Genomic DNA, 18,852 nt, shown 5'->3' on the forward strand with positions numbered 1-18,852 from the left:
AGAAGACTCTTGAGAGTCCCTTGGACTGCAAGGAGATCCAACCAGTCCATTCTGAAGGAGATCAGCCCTGGGATTTCTTTGGAAGGAATGATGCTGAAGCTGCAACTCCAGTACTTTGGGCACCTCATGCGAAGAGTTGACTCATTGGGAAAGACCCTGATGCTGGGAGGGATTGGGGGTGGGAGAAGAAGGGGACGACAGAGGATGAGATGGCTGGATGGCATCACTGACTCGATGGACATGAGTCTGAGTGAACTCCAGGAGTTGTTGATGGACAGGGAGGCCTGGCGTGCTGCGATTCATGGGGTCGCAAATAGTTGGACACGACTGAGCGACTGAACTGAACTGAACCATCTCCATTTGCCTGGGACAGGGAGGGGGGTTCCTGAGAAAAGGGACTTTCAGGGCTGAAACTTGAAAAGTCCCAGGCAAATGCAATGAATCAATCACCCTGGCTTTATAAAGAGCTTGATGCTTTGCATATGCAGAAAGTGGTTCGCTTGGTTTTTGCTGCCTTAATCTCAGTGGTGCGTCCTGCTAGTGTTGCTGACGGTCGATGCTTACTGATTGATTTGTCCTCGTGTTGGTGTCTGTCTGCATTTTCTCGGATCATCTTTGACTGCTCTGGCAGAAAGGGGAGGATGGAAAGCAGAAGTGGGATTCTTGGAAAGGAAGGTGGTTAAAAAATACAGCCATCTGGGCCCACCACTGAACAACTAGAATAGAGTTCCTGGGAGAAGAGCCTGGAGTTTGCTCATTTTATAAAAATTTCCAGGATGCTTTTAATGTGCAGCTATGACTGAAAATCACTGAACCTATAGAAGGATATGGGACCATCCCTCAACTTTGTATGGGGCTGAAGATGGTGCTTATTCTGTTCATGTCTCTGTTCCTATATTTTTCGACTGCCTTTTATGAAAGAGTGAAATAAACAGCACTCATTGTATACAGTTCCTTTAAAATCCTCAGTTGTGAATTTTCACTTTTAAAACTCCAAATGCAGCAAGTTTCCTGTTCTAAACATACACAGATGAATAAGTTGACATGTGTCAGGGATCATTAGTAGTCTCTCTCTGAAATTTCCTAGAGTTGAGTTCTCACTGAGCCAAAGCCCTTTAGCTAAGCTTTCTGCCTAAGGCAGTTAGTTGCACACATAGGTAGAGAGTTTTGAGGTCGCTTTCACATATCTTACTCAAACTCTCACTAAATAAAATCATGTCTTTGGTCCATGTTTCTTTCTTTTTTTGAAGTTCATGTTTTATTTGGAAAATGGTTCCAAGAAATAAAAGTGAAGAAGTGGGGAAATAGAGAAGGGAGGGAGAAAAACTATCTTCAGTTTCAGTTCAGTCTCTCAGTCGTGTCTGACTCTTTGCAACCCCATGAACCGCAGCACGCCAGGCCTCCCTGTCGATCACCAACTCCCGGAATCCACCCAGACCCACGTCCATTGTGTCAGTGATGCCACCCAACCATTTCATCTTCTGTCGTCCCCTTCTCCTCCTGCCCTCAATCTTTCCCAGCATCAGGGTCTTTTCAAATGAGTCAGCTCTTTGCATCAGGTGGCCAAAGTATTGGAGTTTCAGCTTCAACATCAGTCCCTCCAGTGAACACCCAGGACTAATCTGCTTTAGGATGGACTGGTTGGATCTCCTTGCAGTCCAAGGGACTCTCAAGAGTCTTCTCCAACACCACAGTTCAAAAGCATCAATTCTTCCACACTCAGCTTTCTTTATAGTCCAACTCTCACATCATACATGACTACTGGAAAAACCATAGCCTTGACTAGATGGACCTTTGTTGGCAAAATAACGTCTCTGCTTTCGAATATGCTGTCTAGGTTGGTCATAACTTTCCTTCCAAGGAGCAAGCGTCTTTTAATTTCATGGCTGCAATCACCATCCACAGTGATTTTGGAGCCAAGAAAAATAAACTCAGCCACTGTTTCCACTTTTTCCCCATCTATCTGCCATGAAGTGATGGGACCGGATGCCGTGATCTTCATTTTCTGAATGTTGAGCTTTAAGCCCACTTTTTCACTCCTTTCACTTTCATCAAGAGGCTCTTTAGTTCTTCACTTTCTGCCATAAGGGTGATGTCATCTGCATATCTGAGATTATTGATATTTCTCCCAGCAATCTTGATTCCAGCTTGTGCTGCTTCCAGCCCAGCAATTCTCATGATGTACTCTGCATATAAGTTAAATATGCAGGGTGACAATATACAGCCTTGATGTACTCCTTTTACTATTTGGAACCAGTCTGTTGTTCCATGTCCAATTCTAACTGCTGCTTCCTGACCTGCATACAGGTTTCTCAAGAGGCAGGTCAGGTGGTCTGGTATTCCCATGTCTTTCAGAATTTTCCAGTTTATTGTGATCCACACAAAAGTTTTGGCGTAGTCAATAAAGCAGAAATAGATGTTTTTCTGGAACTCTCTTGCTTTTTCCATGATCCAGTGGATGTTGGCAATTTGATCTCTGGTTCCTCTGCCTTTTCTAAAACCAGCTTGAACATCTGGAAGTTCATAGTTCACATATTGCTGAAGCCTGGCTTGAAGAATTTTGAGCATTACTTTAGTAGCGTGTGAGATGAGTGCAATTGTGCAGTAGTTTGAGTATTCTTTGGCATTGCCTTTCTTTGGAATTGGAATGAAAACTGACCTTTTCCAGTCCTGTGGCCACTGCTGAGTTTTCCAAATTTGCTGACATATTGAGTGCAGCACTTTCACAGCATCATCTTTTAGGATTTGAAATAGCTCAACTGGAATTCCATCACCTCCACTAGCTTTGTTCGTAGTGATGCTTTCTAAAGCCCACTTGACTTCACATTCCAGGATGTCTGGCTCTAGATGAGTGATCCCACCATCGTGATTATATGGGTTGTGAAGATCTTTTTTGTACAGTTCTGTGTATTCTTGTCACCTCTTAATATCTTCCGCTTCTGTTAGGTCCATACCATTTCTGTCCTTTATTGATCCCATCTTTGCATGAAATGTTCCCTTGGTATCTCTGATTTTCTTGAAGAGATCTCTAGTCTTTCCCATTCTATTGTTTTCCTCTATTTCTTTGCATTGATTGCTGAGGAAGGCTTTCTTATCTCTCCTTGCTATTCTTTGGAACTCTGCATTCAAATGGGTATATCTTTCCTTTTCTCCTTTGCTTTGCGCTTCTCTTCTTTTCACAGCTCTTTGTAAGGCCTCCCCAGACAGCCATTTTGCCGCTTTGCATTTCTTTTTCTTGGAGATGGTCTTGCTCCCTGTCTCCTGTACAATGTCACAAACCTCCATCCATAGTTCATCAGGCACTTTGTTTATCAGATCTAGTCCCTTAAATCTATTTCTCACTTCCACTGTATAGTCATAAGGGATTTGATTTAGGTCATACCTGAATGGTCTAGTGGTTTTCCCTACTTTCTTCAATTTAAGTCTGAATTTGGCAATAAGGAGTTATGATCTGAGCCACAGTCCGCTCCCGGTCTTGTTTTTGCTGACTGTATAGAGCTTCTCCATCTTTGCCTGCAAAGGATATAATCAGTGTGATTTTGGTGTTGACCATCTGGTGATGTCCATGTGTAGAGTCTTCTCTTGTGTTGTTGGAAGAGGGTGTTTGCTATGACCAGTTCGTTCTCTTGGCAGAACTCTATTAGCCGTTGCTCTGCTTCATTCACGACCAAATTTGTCTATTACTCAGGTGTTTCTTGACTTCCTACTTTTGCATTCCAGTCTCCTATAATGAAAAGGGCATCTTTTTGGGGTGTTAGTTCTAGCAGATCTTGTAGGTCTTCATAGAAGACCTTCAGCTTCTTCAGCGTTACTGATCAGGGCATAGACTTGAATTACCGTGATATTGAATGGTTTGCCTTGGAAACGAACAAAGATCATTCTGTCGTTTTTGAGATTGCATCCAAGTACTGCATTTCGGACTCTTGTTGACTGTGATTGCTACTCCATTTCTTCTAAGGGATTCCTGCCCACAGTAGTAGATATAATGGTCGAGTTAAATTCACCCATTCCAGTCCATTTTAGTTCGCTGATTCCTAGAATGTCAATGTTCACTCTTGCCATCTCCTTTTGACCACTTCCAATTTGCCTTGATTCATGGACCTAACATTCCAGGTTCCTATGCTGCTGCTGCTGCTGCTGCTGCTAAGTCGCTTCAGTCGTGTCCGACTCTTTGCGACCCCATAGATGGCAGCCCACTAGGCTCTTCTGTCCCTGAGATTCTCCAGGCAAGAATACTGGAGTGTGTTGCCATTTCCTTCTCCAATGCATGAAAGTGAAAAGTCAAAGTGAAGTTGCTCAGTCATGCCCGACTCTTTGCGACCCCATGGACTACAGCCTACCAGGCTCCTCCATCCATGGAATTTTCCAGGCAAGAGTACTGGAGTGGGTTGCCATTGCCTTTTCCATGGTTCCTTTGCAATATTGCTCTTTATAGCATCAGACCTTGCTTCTATCGCCAGTCCCATCCACAACTGGGTATTGCTTTTGCTCCATCCCTTCATTCTTTCTGGAGTTATTTCTCCACTGATCTCCGGTAGCATATTGGGAACCTACTGACCTGGGGAGTTCCTCTTTCAGTATCCAATCTTTTTGCTTTTTCATACTGTTGATGGGTTTCTCAAGGAAAGAATACTGAAGTGCTTTGCCATTCCTTTCTCCAGTGGACCACATTCTGTCAGACCTCTCCACCATGACCCGTCCGTCTTGGGTGGCCCTACATGGCATGGCTTAGTTTCATTGAGGTAGACAAGGCTGTGGTCCATGTGATCAGATTGCCTAGTTGTCTGTGATTGTGGTTTCAGTCTGTCTGCCTTCTGATGCCCTCTCTCAGCGCCTGCCGTCTTGCTTGGGTTTCTCTTACCTTGGACGTGGAATATCTCTTCATGGCTGTTCCAGCAAAGCACAGCCGCCACTCCTTACCTTGGACGTGAGGTAACTCCTCTCGGCCGCTGCCCTGACCACTATCTTCAGTGGCAGCTTTATCCTCACTTCTTTTTAAAAATACTTTTAAAATGCTTTTTATTATTTAAAAATTTTTTATTTATTTCTTTGGCTACACCGTGAGGCATGCAGGATCATAACCACTGGTGCACCAGGAGTTCCCTTATGCTCACTTCTGCTGAGGGAATCTCGGAGAAGCTATGTGTGCAAAAAGCTTAGAATCACCCCCTTTGGATATGCAAGACGGCAACTTTGTCCACCAGCTCTCATACCCCATCACGAGGGGTACCCTCAGAGGCTTTTATTCTTATAGCCCTAGTATCTGTGTGTGTGCCAAAGAAAGCCTCCAGCAGAAAAGAAATGCCCATACCTGGGCTTGCTCCGTTCTTTCTGGCTCTTTCTCCTCGGTCTGTTCTGGAGGAAATGGTCTCTTCGTTTTGTTCTACGGTGGTCACTGTCACTGCAGAAGCAGCAGAGGGCGCCACTCAGAGGGTTTCCTGCTCCTGGAAGTTGAGATGGTGTTTCTTACAGTTAGTTATATGACTGCTTTGAAGCATTCCTTGCCTTGGCTGGAATCCCAATCCCATTTTTATGTATTTATTTATTTTTGTGTGTGTAGGGGGGTCGGAGCTCTGGAAACATCACCTGAGTGGATAGAAATATTCTGGGGGCTAGTTATTTTAATAAGTTTAAAGGTAGTAAACTTTAAACTTCCTGATCCCTGGGTCAGGAAAACCCCTGGAAAAGGGGAATGGCAACCTACTCCAGTATTCCTGCCTGGAGAATCCCATGGACAGAGGAGCCTAGCAGCGTATAGTCCATGGGTCGCAAAGAGTTAGACACAACTGAGCGACTATCACTTCCACTTTCAAAGGTAGTAAAGGGAACCCACTGCCTTATCCTAACTGGTATATACATAATACTGCTCTCAATACTTTTACATATTAGTCCTGATGACCTGAAATGTGCTCAGGACTTGGATTATATCTTATTCTATTTTTGTATCATTAATTTCTGAAGACGCAAGAAAATTCTCCCTTACTATTTGCCGTTTAAAATTTACTTAGTATTGAAACACTGAGATTGTCATTGGTTGTTGAATTTCTTAGCTCAGAGTTGACCTGAGGTGATGATAACCCCTCTGAAATCAGGGACTTTGTTTTCCCTAGGGCTTATGACAGTAGCTTAAATATTTCCTGAATATCTTTTCAGTAAATATTGATTGATGGGTACTGTGACCTGGAGATGTCAGCTAACCTCCAAGTCAAGGTCTGCCTCCATTCAGAGTCAATTTAATAATGCCTTTTGGGGAAAAGATACTAATAAATATTTCACTGAAGGTATATCTTTATTGTTCTTACAATTTTTAATTCTGAAAGATTTTTTAAAGCGGCAGTTGAGTTGTTTCTTCAAAACTTTGGGGTCATAGACACTTTTGAAAATGTGGTATATACTCTGGAACCTTTCCTTTGTAAAAATATATATTCACAAGACTTTGCCTGCAATTCCTGAAGCTCAGCTGCAAACCTTCTAGGGAAGTCTATGGACCTTATGTTTTCTCCTCTACTGCCCCCTACTGGCATTTCCTCACTATGGCTGACTGGAAAAGGTGGCACTGAGAAATATTTTTGTTTTCTTCTCCAGGGCTGATTGACTATAATTTTCATTGCTTCCGGAAGGCCATCCATGAAGTTTTTGAGGTGAGAATGAAAGTGGTGAAATCGCGAAAGGTTCAGAATCGGCTGCAGAAGAAAAAAGGAGCCACCCCCAACGGGACGCCTAGGGTGCTGCTGTAGGTGAGGTTTCAGGAACATCTTTTGAAATCAGACGTTTCAATGAAGCTGCTGCTATGTGTTGCACTAAAGGAAGAGGAGGAAGGAGATTGGGACGCAAGACATACGTTTGTTGTAAAAAACTCAAGGAAGAGGAAGGAGGAGATTGGGACACAAGACATACGTTTGTTGTAAAAAAGTCAAGGAAGAAGAAGGAGGAGATTGGGACATATGACATACGTTTGTTGTAAAAAAAAAAAAAATCCTGCCACCCTTTCTTTTAATCTTCTCTTTTTTAAATAAAGTAAGCACTTTGAAGCAAAAACTTGTATATTAACAATGAAGTGAAATCTACTGTAACTTCATTACACAAATGTAAACTTTTATGGTCTGTAGTCAGAAAAAAATCCTGTGTGCGTACTGCCAGGAACTGTATATATTTTGCACTTTTTCATGTTTTCTTTTTCTCATGAAACTAAACTTTGATAAAACAACTTTTCTAAGCTTTGTTCTGTCCTTGGTGTCTAGGACATGCATACTGAGTCCGTATCTATGGGGCAAATGGAAATTAATCAAAAAGTGATGGATTAGCAATGACTTTTTTAAGCATGGGAATCTTTGCTACCAATTGTTGAGAAAAATCATTTTTCCATGGAGGAACAGCTTGGAGCAGCAAGCTCCAGGAGCAATAAGACCTGTCCCCTGTTTATAACGGATATAAATAGAAGTTTTATAGAATAATATTAGCACCAAACTTACCTAAACATTTCTATAGCTGTGAGAGTACTTCCCTACCTGACAGTTTTTATAAAACTCTTTACCTCAACAGACATCTCTAAAATCATTTTATATAGAGAGGTTATTTCTTTCTGCTGTGTTATTGTTGTCCTCTGGGACCATATTTCCAAAATGGTGCCGATCACTGGAGAGAAATTGGAATGTCGCTGAATTGCAGGGTTTCTGAAGGCTTTTCTGTACCTGCCACCCAGGCTAAAGTAATATCAGAAGCTACATGGTTTCCCAAATGGAGGTGACTGGCAACTGCAGATTTAAAAATGTATCCTATACAATTTTTCACCTCTGGAATGGGCCTCTTGCCATGCAAGAATCCAAATGTTTATTTAGGACCAGTTTTTTTTTTTTCACATTGCTCCACAACCACAGGCAATATTTCAGTTCTCTGCCACAGAACTGAATCTTGGTGGGCACATTGTCACCTCTGAATCTGCTCAGCTGTGACAGTGTGCCTCATGGACTCTGCTTGTCCCCCCTTACGACTGAACTAGGGCTCAGCTCGCCAGCAGCATGCTCTGCATGGCTAAAAAAGCCGTCCTGAAAACTGCTAAAGGGCAGTAGGCGAGGGTGACCAGAGGAGGCATTATAGTTAGCTGTGTGTCTGTTTCTATGAAATTCTTCCTCTTAAGTTTACTTTAGACCAACAGCAAGTGAAGAGATTCAAATCTACCCCCATCCCAAACCATTCCAACTAGATAATTCTAGGTCTATCCCAAGGCTCAGTGCCCTAAAGCATGTTGACGGGTATTAGAAAATATTCATATGCATATATTTTTAGCAGAGCCTTGTAGGGATAGCAATGCTGAGCCTAGCAGAAATGGATAGTTCCTAAAGCAACTTTTCTGTGAGACTGTCCGTGGCTTCTTTCTATCCTCTCCTTGTCCATTCTTCCCAAGTCCTATTCCTTTGAGGCTGGAAACTGCAATTTAAGGTGGTAGCTGATTTAAAGTTTGTGCCCTCCCAAGGATCTGTGCATTTTGGAAGGAAATTTGTAAAAATCATGAAGGTGCCCTAACTCCCTTCCTCATGATTCCTGCTCAGAAGCACTGTGTAGGATCCCAGGGCTCCAGGGAAGTCTTTTTCCTACTTTCCAAACCTATAACCTGTTGGACCTTTGCCAGCATGGTACCTGGAGGCTATTCTTACAAATCTAATTCTTTAATATTTTTTACACAGTGTTTCTTTCTGAATACGCAAATACAGAATCACTTTTCTAAAACAACTTTATCCTCAAGATAGAGACATTTGCCTAACTGGTAAATCACACATTTATTAGGTATATATATTATTGTAGCTAGGTGGAGCTTCCATTTTTAAGCTGGGTATATGATGGATTTTGTTAAAATGTGCCTTAAATGCCTACTACTTCAAGAGCAAATGATTCTTTGAGGGAAAGGCAAAGTTAATGCTATGGCATCAGACCCAAGTTCATGGTAGTAAGTGCACTCTTTGATTAATGACACTGATATATAGACTACTGCCTCAAAGCCGTCAGTATGACGATGACCTCTTAGTTAAAGAAAATGTAGGAGTTATGTCTAAGCATTCAATTTCTGAAGTCTGTGCTATTGGAATCACAAAATCTCTTCAATTCCCTTTTCACTTGTTTTTGATATGGGACTTAGCTTTCTTGTGTGTGATCACTTTCACATCTCAAATCCACTGCTATAAATACATATAAGTATACAAAATAATGTGTAAATATGAAGCTCAAATACATGGCTACGGTGACTGCTCTGGAATATTTCTGCTCATTTTCAAAGGTTGAGAACTTGACCTAGAGGTTTTCCGGGCAATTAGAACTTATATGTGGGGGTGAGACTCTGAATTATCATCTTTGTTTAGTTTCAGTAATATAGATTAGCATATATGGCCAGAGTGGCATATTTGGTTATTTTTTTTTTTTCAGAGTGGCGTATTTCTGATGGAATAGACGTTAAAAACTGGTTGACAGTCACAGACAGTACTATTTTGTGAATATAATATATTTTGGACCCTTAAATATAAAATGAATAAAAAAACAGCAATATTGTTATGTACGGGTTATATGCGAACTCTGTTTAAAATATATTCAAGAAAAACAGCTGAATTGTCTTGATTATTAAAGTATGGTATGCATTCAATTCATGCAGACTGGATGTAATTTGTAATCAAGTATAATATTCATTGGGCTTCCCTGGTGGCTCAGTGGTAAAGAATCTGCCTGCCAACACAGGAGACTCGGGTTTGATCCTTGGGTCGGGAAGATCCCCTGGAGAAGGAAATGGCAATCCACTCCAGTATTCTTTCCTGGGAAATCCCATGGACAGAGGAGCCTGGCTGGCTACAATCCATAGCATTAGAAGAGTCAGACATGACTTAGTGACTAAATAACAACAATAATACTCAGTATTATGTTTTACTTGGGCAGTATGTTATTTATAACCATTGTTAAACCATTGCTTTCAAGAATATTAGCTGCCAGTTTAAAAGCATGTGTCATGTGCTCATGATTTGGTAAGGATCTCATTTTATTTCAGGCATATTCATAACTAATCTTTCTGGGATCAGAATGGTCTCTTTCCTGAAAAGGAAGCATGTCTTTCACGTTTGTGAGGTTGTGTATACTGTGCATGCGTATCACTGCTTCATCAGACCTGTTGGTTTCTTTAGATAAATGTGTTTGTCCTAATTAACCAGCTCTCATGTTAGGGAAATGAGGATAAATTTCTCTTTTTAAGTTGGATTTACATTTTTTTTTTTTAGCTCATCTCTCCATGGGGCTGCCCAGGTGGCTCAGATGGTAAAGTGTTTGCCTGCAGTGCGGGAGACTTAGGTATAGGTTTGATCCCTGGGTCGGGAAGATCCCCTGGAGAAGGAAATGGCAACCCACTCCAGTACTCTTGCCTGGAAAATTCCATGGACGGAGGAGCCTGGTAGGCTCCAGTCCATGGGGTCGCAAAGAGCTGGACATGACTGAGTGACTTCACTTTTATCTCTCCATACTTTGGCTATAGAACTTAATTCAGTAAATTTAAAGATTTTGATCCTTGCTGCTCTGGCTCTAATCCCCAGCCATCTAAAAATTCTTTACCTAACAGTAAAGAACAGTACCTTTTGATTCTTAGTAAGATTCCACTGTATAATGACTTTACAAGTCCACTCAGAGTTCCCCGAATAGGCTAGCATAAGATGTTATATATGAAATCCTGTTTCTGATTGGAAAATCTAATCTGAAATAACTACTTCCAAGATTTTTAATCAGTCCTGGGATTTCTTTGGAAGGAATGATGCTAAAGCTGAAACTCCAGTACTTTGGCCACCTCATGCGAAGAGTTGACTCATTGGAAAAGACTGATGCTGGGAGGGATTGGGGGCAGGAGGAGAAGGGGATGACAGAGGATGAGATGGCTAGATGGCATCACTGACTCGATGGACGTGAATCTGAGTGAACTCCGGGAGTTGGTGATAGACAGGGAGGCCTGGCGTGCTGCAATTCATGGGGTCACAAAGAGTTGGACACGACTGAGCAACTGAACTGAACTGATATTGAGTATAGGGGAAAGAAAATGTTGTCTTTAACAACATTATGAAATACGAATAGATAATGAGTGCACACAATATGCCGTGCTCTGCTCTTAAGTGCTTTTACATAATTGCCCTCATAAACCCAAGAAGTGGGTACTGTTATTCTATTTTACAGTTGAGGCAACTGGGGCCAAAGAGGTTAAATGACTTGGTTAAGATACTGCTAGTAAGGCACAAGGCCTGGAGTCTGACCTAGGAATCCACTCTGTCAACTACTGCTCTAAGTACCTCACCAAATGTCCCTTAAAATGCCCTCATTTTGGGAATTCCCTGATGGTCCAGTGGTTAGGACTCTGTGCTTCCAGTGCAGTGGGCAGTTTCCATCCCTTGTCGGGGAATTACAGGCTTCCCTTGTAGCTCAGTCGGTAAAGAATCTGCCTGCAGTGCAGGAGACCCGGGTTCGATCCCTGGGTTGGGAAGATCTGGAGAAGGAAATGGCTAGCCACTCCAGTATCCTTTCCTGGAAGATCTCATGGACCGAGGAGCCTGGTGGGCTGCAGTCCATGGGATTGCAAAGAGTCGGGCATGACTGAGCGACTAACACTTACTTACACTTACATGCCAAGAGGCCAAAAAAAAAAATTCCCTGCTTTTATGGATAGAGAGAGGGACTTGAAGTTCAGGGTTTCTGCTGCAAGGGCTTATGAAGACTGACATGCTGAGGCGTTTATATACACAGGAATCAATAGGTACAGTCTTCTAGTGTGCTTCACTTGAAGGAGAAGCTCAACAAAGATGCTTTTTTTCTTCCTAATCCATTAAATAATTCTAATGCCAAAAATAATATTAACAGAATTTAAATATCAGAAAATGTAAATACTTTTTATAGCCATTCAATTTTTTTTTTCTTTTTTTGCAGTGGGGGGAGCTGTGTGCAAGGCTTGTGGGATCCCTGACCAGGGATTGAACCTGGGCCACGTTAATAAAAGCACTAAGTCTAACTACTGGACCACCAGGGAATCCACAAGCCTTTTGATTTTTTAAGAAGCAATAGTATATCAAGCTTTAAGAAAATCAAGAGAGAATAAGCCTTTGATCTTAGTTGTATTCAATCTTTACCTTGATTTTGTAGTATATAACAACTTAAAACACTGATCTGGATGAAAATTCTAAAAGATACATTTCAACCCTAATCCTTCAGACCTATATTTAAAATTGCCAGTAACGTAAGCTTTGTTGGACTCTTCTATAAGAGGAACCTCAAATCTAACATGTCCAAAATGAACTGGCTTGTTTCTTTACTAAATCTTGTCTCCCTGTGATGATGTGACCATTCTCCTCCCTTCCCTGCCAGATACTTGGGTCTCTCTCTCTCTCTCTCTCTTTTTTTTTTCCCACAAAAAGCTTTATTGTTTCCATTTGGTCTGAGGCTTGGGAGATTGCTCCAGGGTGGTTAGAAAGCTGCCAAATAGCTGCAGGAAGAACCCCTAACACCAGAGGGCCTCCTCAAAGGCAGATAGACTCGAGGCTCCTAGTTCTGCTTGGAGGGTGAGTCTTTCCAAGAGATGCTCATCAGCCCAGCCTGGGGACCAGCCTGGGGAGATCAGTAACACGGTTGCCATCTTCTTGATGCGTTTCACCTGCTTATCTGGAAATAGGGGCAGAACCCAGGGCATGCAGACCCAAAAGCACTTGAGGTAGTTTCTTTTCCATGAGAATGGCAGCTATCTAGGCTCCCGGGTTTTACCCGCCCTCATCCTGGGGAGGCTTTTGCACCTCCCGGAAGAGGGTCCAGCCATTGTACCTGTTTTGCCTTTTAAGAGGTACTTGGTGCCTCTTCTTGAACAGTTTGTGGAAAAACGACCCTTGCCCACCAGAGCCACATCGTCAGCATTCAAAATAGAAGCCCGAGAGAGGGAGGTGCGGGAGGCCCGCACAGGCACGTTGACCATGTTCTCCATCTTGGTATAACAGCTCTGAGGAATCTGGGAGCTCACAGCTAATTGGTAATAAAGAACTAAGCTCAGAAAATGGTGTTGGCAGGCCCTGGAGGCTCTGGGTAACTGGCTGATTCCAAAGGTTGTGACTGGAAAAGAGGTTGGAGGCTGGAGCAAAGGGCATCCCTGGGTCTGTTCTATACAAATATTATTGAAGAGAGATCTGAGGGACCACCAAGCACACTGCTGGAACCTCATTCTTGACTCTTGCCTCTGACTCACCTCCAGGCAATCCCCCAGTCCCTTCAGCTCAGCCTTACAAAGGTCTCCCAAATCTCTCCTCTCCATCTCCCTCCACTACGCTGGTCGAGACCACCTTCTCCTCATACTTAAATCTCAGCGCCCTCTCCCACTGTCCCTCAGCCATCCATCCATTCCATTCTCCACACCAGACCTGGACTGACCACCTAACCACACTTCTGACCACATCACCGCTTGCTTATTAACACCCTTTGTAGATTTCTACTACAAATAGCAGTCAAACTCCTCAATGACATTTGCAAGACCCTGTCTGCCCAGTCCAGACCCCTTCTCCAGCCTTGGTTCCTTCTCCCTCAACAGAGCTGCTCTGGTGGCTCATTCCTTTATCAGTCATTTTCTGAGATATAATTTTCTTTCATTCAATGATAATTGATAGGATATCTATTATATGCCAGACCTTGTGCTTAGTAAAATAGCTCAAAGACAGACACTGATGATGCAAGGATTTTGATATCTGAAAATAATAGAAAATAAGCCACTTTTAGGCCCTGCAGATGTCAGCATTTGCAACCACAGTTGTATTGAATCTTACATTCTCCAGCAAAGACCATAGAGGGCCATAAACAGCATCTGAGAAGTTGAGTTGTTCTTCTAAGAGCAGACCAATAGCGATACTTAGTATATTATTAACATAATATATCATTAATCTACTGTAACTATTACAGTATACTGTAACTATACTGGCCAAAAACTTCATTCAGGTTCCTGAACAAACTTTAGCCAACCCAGTAAATATAAGAAATAGAATGTGAAAGTAAAAATGTTTACTAAAGTAGTACCTTCCCTTGTAATTGAGAAAAGAGGTACATTATCTTAAAACTGTGTTACTTTAATGTTCACACTTTCCTAACTTAATCCACATAGAAAGTCAATATGATTTCCGAATTAGATTTAATAAAGTTTATCTTACAGATAAACTTAAATTTTTTACTTTAATAAATTTTTTTTATTTATTAAAACAAAACTTTTATTTTAATAAAACGTTTATAATACAGAGCTTTTCAATCTGTTGTACCAGGAACTGTGAGTGCTGGCCAAGGTGATGTTTATATCCTCCTAATATGTTGATATGAGTTACAGTGGAAGATGTGAGGCAACGCTGATATAGGAAATAAGGCTAATAGAGAGCTTTTTATTTATTTATTTGGCTGCACTGTGTGGCTTGTGAGATCTTAACTCTCCAACCAGGGATTGAACCTGCACCCTCAGCAGTCTTTATAGAATATTATGCTTTTTAGTTTCAATAAATGATTTATAGTTAAAGCTGAGATGGAGTTTGGTCCTCAGTGTTCAATCTTGAAAAGAAACTATTTTAAAAAGCAGAATGACCTTGTGAATTCATACCCAAAGCAGTGTTTGAATGGGATGCTTAAAACTGCCATAGGACAGAACTGTAGGAGTTAACCCTTTATGAAATTCATTTTTACAACAAATAATTTCACATTGCAAACTATCATGCCCTCATACTTGCAAATATTATTTTTTAAAAATCTCTCATTAAGTACTGTCCTGTTTACTTCCAAGGCATTATAGTGTTTTTCTCTTTCCTTTATACAAAAAAAGATCTCACAATCCACTCTTGGGTCATGGCCTGCCATTTGTAAGCACTGCTAGAAGAGACCCACTGAGAAGATCAAAGATACCTGAGGATTTTCTTTCTAACCTAAAATATTTTCCTTCTCTCTTTTAATTTTAAGATCTTAACAAATGTAGGGAAATTCTGAGGAAGTTCTTTCATTTTTCTTTCATTTGATCCAGGCCTTCCGCTGTGTGGATCAGAAAAATTTCACTTTTGCTGTCAGTGGAGATTTTACTGCATCTTAGGAGCTATTTGTTAAACAAAGGACAGGTGTTTTGTTCCCTTGCATATTCACAATCTCCACAAATAGATATTCTTGTATTTCTAATACCTTTGTAAGAAGCTTACTACTAATGATTTCCAGTGCTTGTTCTCTGAGGTCATAACCTCAGGAATAATTAATAAATATGTCTTCACCATTTTCCCCTGATTCTGCTAGGTGGCCTTTATAAGAAATTTTATAAAAATGTATAAGAAATTTGTCTCATTGCTTGAGGTCCTTTCAAGAGATAGTGTCTTCTTGGAGTATTTTTTTCAAAAAGGACAAAGACAAAATATAAGGCAACTCTCTTCTGAAGAATGATATTTTGGGGAAAAGTTTGCTTTCTATCCTGGCATATATGGTGTATATTTCCATTTAAGAACATTTGCACCTAAAGCCCACTTCAGCTTCTGGGGAAGTCAGACTGGCCCAGCTGTTTTCTCATAAGATGCGATAAGGCAGACAAAGTATGGGATACCCATACCTTTTGGTTATTTTATGATGAAAGAATACATCGTGGGGAAGTCCAGGACCACTTTTTTATTTTTAAAGAGGTGGATGACTTGGTTATTATTCAAAATTTGCCTATAATTGTAAAGAGAATTTTACCAGGAAGCAGGTAAGGTTGTTTGTTCTAAAGGTGTTAATATTGTCTAATGTTCTGTGGCTGTAGAATTACTGTGAGTTCCATAATTCTTGTATGCCTTGAGCATCGTCAATAGAATGTTTCACATGTCTATGGACTATGATTTTTTTTTTGAAAGTTTGTTGATGCTATAGTGGTAAATAAAACATAATTTTATTTAAAAGTATTGAACTTTAGATAGTGGGGTGGTTTTTTGGTCATTTTGCATTTTCCTAATGAATAGGAACTGAAAATTCTGTGAATGTAGAGAGCAGAGTTCTCAGCTATTCTGACTGATCTGTAGCTGACCAAGTGTTATCCCTCAGCAGGTGGCTAAAAGGAGTCCAGAGAATGACAAATTGGGGCGACAGGATATGGAGACACAAGGAAAAAAGGCATAGACTGAGGGGCAGAGGGACAGTGCCCAAAGAGCTGTTAGGAAAGGACTCGAGGTGCGAGGGAGAAAACACGGCTGTGCCTGGCTCTCCGGCTGCCATCATGAAGGACCTCTCACCCACGAACACCAGTTTTATTTTAGCTGCAGGTGTTTCCTGTAGGGCCAAGTTTAGCAAATGAAAGATCTCGTGTCAGACTCATCAGTTCATCAAAACTAAGGAGTAAGAAATAAAGTATTGTCATTTTTGTTGCTGTTTTTAAAAGCATCTTTATTTTAAAAAAAGAAGAAATGCAATCATGCAGATAAAGCAAAAGCACAATTCTAAGCAGGTTTGCCTTTCCTCATCCCTGATAGCAAGAGCTGTAGTCTGGGGGGAGATGTCAGACAAATTCAAAGATATAGTAGCAAATTAGGTTTTCAAGAAAAGACATGATTTTTAAGAAAGCTAGTAAAAATGATTTTAATAATGTTGCAAACAACTATTAGAAAATGTTTCTTTGCTTAATAATGGGGAAAACTTTTTTATATATTTACTTGGCTGCACTGGGTCTTAGTTGCAAGACACAGGATCTTCAGATGCACCATGCAGGAAATTTAGTTGCGGTATCCGAAATCTAGTTCCAGGCCCCCTGCACTGGGAATGCGGAGTGTTGGCCACTGGACCCTCAGCGAAGTCCCAGGGAAAACTTTGAAATGTGGTACAGGGCATCTGGTGGAAGGAATCTACTGCACTAGTACTGTAGGCACTCCCCTGGTTTCAGGTATACTCACTTGATACCTCTCCAGAATATTTTCTTCTGGGATATAATATTAGAAAAGTGTTCACATAGAACGAGCAGGGAAGACATATTTTGACTATAGCAGAAATTAAGAAAGAAAAAACAAAGAAGCAGTTTTCTCCTGGATCCCTCGACTGGCCACCAGATGGTAGACAAAAACAAAACTATTATGCCTGCAATGCAGTAAGGTGAGGCATGAAAGCAACAAAGAACTTTCTGGCTGACATTTTTGTTTAGGTAACCAGAGTTTAAACGAGTGCCCCTGATAACGACCAACATCTCCTAACATTAATACCAGCCAGCAAATTAGTACCATATTAACCACTACAAAGGGGAAATCCTGGGGGAAGAAAATTGGAAAATCTATGGCAGTTTCTTTTTTTTAATGAGAAATCAGAACCTCATGAACTATTCAAAGTAATTAATAAAATGTTTATAATAAAGTCCATATATGGCTTTTTGAGATTTTTTCAATTTGCATTATATACTAGGAAGACACTGACATAAAATTTGTCAGTTCAAACTGTTAATTCAAGTTAAATTTTAAAGATCTAATTGGCTTTATTGAATGATTCATGAATTGGGCAGTAGCAAGCAGAAAGGAGTTCCAAGGAGCTGTACAAAATGGAAAGCCTTAACAGGCAGAATTGGGGAACGAGTGCCTCGCTTCAGTTTTAGATAACCTACCTGTTGGTATGGCCGGGGACTATGTGGAAGGTTACCTCATTGGTGCTGACCAGAAAATTCCAGGCTGACCAGTTAAGAAGGCATTCTTGGAGGAGGTTGTAACTGCAATTAGGTTGGGTATTGAATATTGGTTTGCTGATGGGGGGCTTAACACAAGTGACTCCATTTTGGGCCTGCCATTTCTTTTTTAACTATACAAGTTATAAGCACTGCTGCTTCCAAAACAAGTAATCCAGTTAGCTGATGACAGATATTTTTAGCATAAAAAATTAACAGAATTTCAACTGTGTTATACCTATGCTTCCTAAACAAAGCCTAAAGGTAGCTACACTACAGTGTTAATCATGGTCATTTCTGAACAGGAGAACTATAGGAAAGTTGTATTTTATTCATATTCCAATATTGAAGAACAATCATGTTATTACTTTTATGACCAGGAAAAAAGTATTTCCAGAATTCCCTAGTGGTCTAGTGGTTAGGACCCCTGTGCTTCCACTGCAGGGGGCTCAGGTTCCATCCCTGGTCTGGGAAATAAGATCCTGCATGCCCAGCAGCGTGGTCAAAAGAAAAAAATTCTAAGGGCAGATTCAAACAGTTACTAATATGGGAAGTGATGGAATGAACAAAGGAAAAACACTTAAGAAATAATAGTGCAGCCGGAAATCAGAGTTCTAGTTCCTCCTCAAAGGAGATAAATAAAACAATATATCTTTAGTCTTTCTATAGGAACTAAGGCGCCCCACTCAGGTGGAGGATGCTAACTTCAGTCAGTCAGTTCAGTCCATCAGCTGTGGCCAATTCTTTGCTACCTCATGGACTGCAGCATGCCAGGCCTCCCTGTCCATCACCAACTCCTGGAGTTTCCTCAGATTCATGCCCATTGAGTCAGTGATGCCATCCAACTATCTCATCGTCTGTCGTCCCCTTCTCCTCCTGCCCCCAATCCCTCCCAGCATCAGGGTCTTTTTCCAATGAGTCAGTTCTTTGCATCAGCTGGCCAAAGTATTGGAGTTTCAGCTTCAGCATCAGTCCTTCCAATGAATATTCAGGACTGATTTCCTTTAGCATAGACTGGTTGGATCTCCTTGCTATTCAAGGGACTCTCAAGAGTCTTCTCCAACACCACAGTTCAAAAGCATCAATTCTTCGGTGCTCAGCTTTCTTTATAGTCCAACTCTCACATCCACACGTGACTACTGGAAAAACCATCGCTTTGACTAGACGGACCTTTGTTGGCAAAGTAATGTCTC

The 18,852-nt window shown here is 41.2% G+C and overlaps 1 protein-coding gene across 1 annotated transcript in view; it reads left to right on the forward strand.

The window, feature by feature from the left end:
* Positions 1-9,631, forward strand: part of RRAGD (Ras related GTP binding D) — a 38,183-nt gene extending 28,552 nt beyond the window's left edge. The window contains exon 7 of the mRNA XM_069598284.1: positions 6,586-9,631. Within this exon, the coding sequence (XP_069454385.1) occupies positions 6,586-6,737 (152 nt within the window). The 3' untranslated portion in view covers positions 6,738-9,631. The remainder of the gene's footprint in view (positions 1-6,585) is intronic.
* Positions 9,632-18,852: the final 9,221 nt, after the last annotated feature.

The sequence above is a fragment of the Ovis canadensis genome, chromosome 8, assembly GCF_042477335.2.
Source record: "Ovis canadensis isolate MfBH-ARS-UI-01 breed Bighorn chromosome 8, ARS-UI_OviCan_v2, whole genome shotgun sequence".
In the NCBI taxonomy this organism is placed as follows: Eukaryota; Metazoa; Chordata; class Mammalia; order Artiodactyla; family Bovidae; genus Ovis; species Ovis canadensis.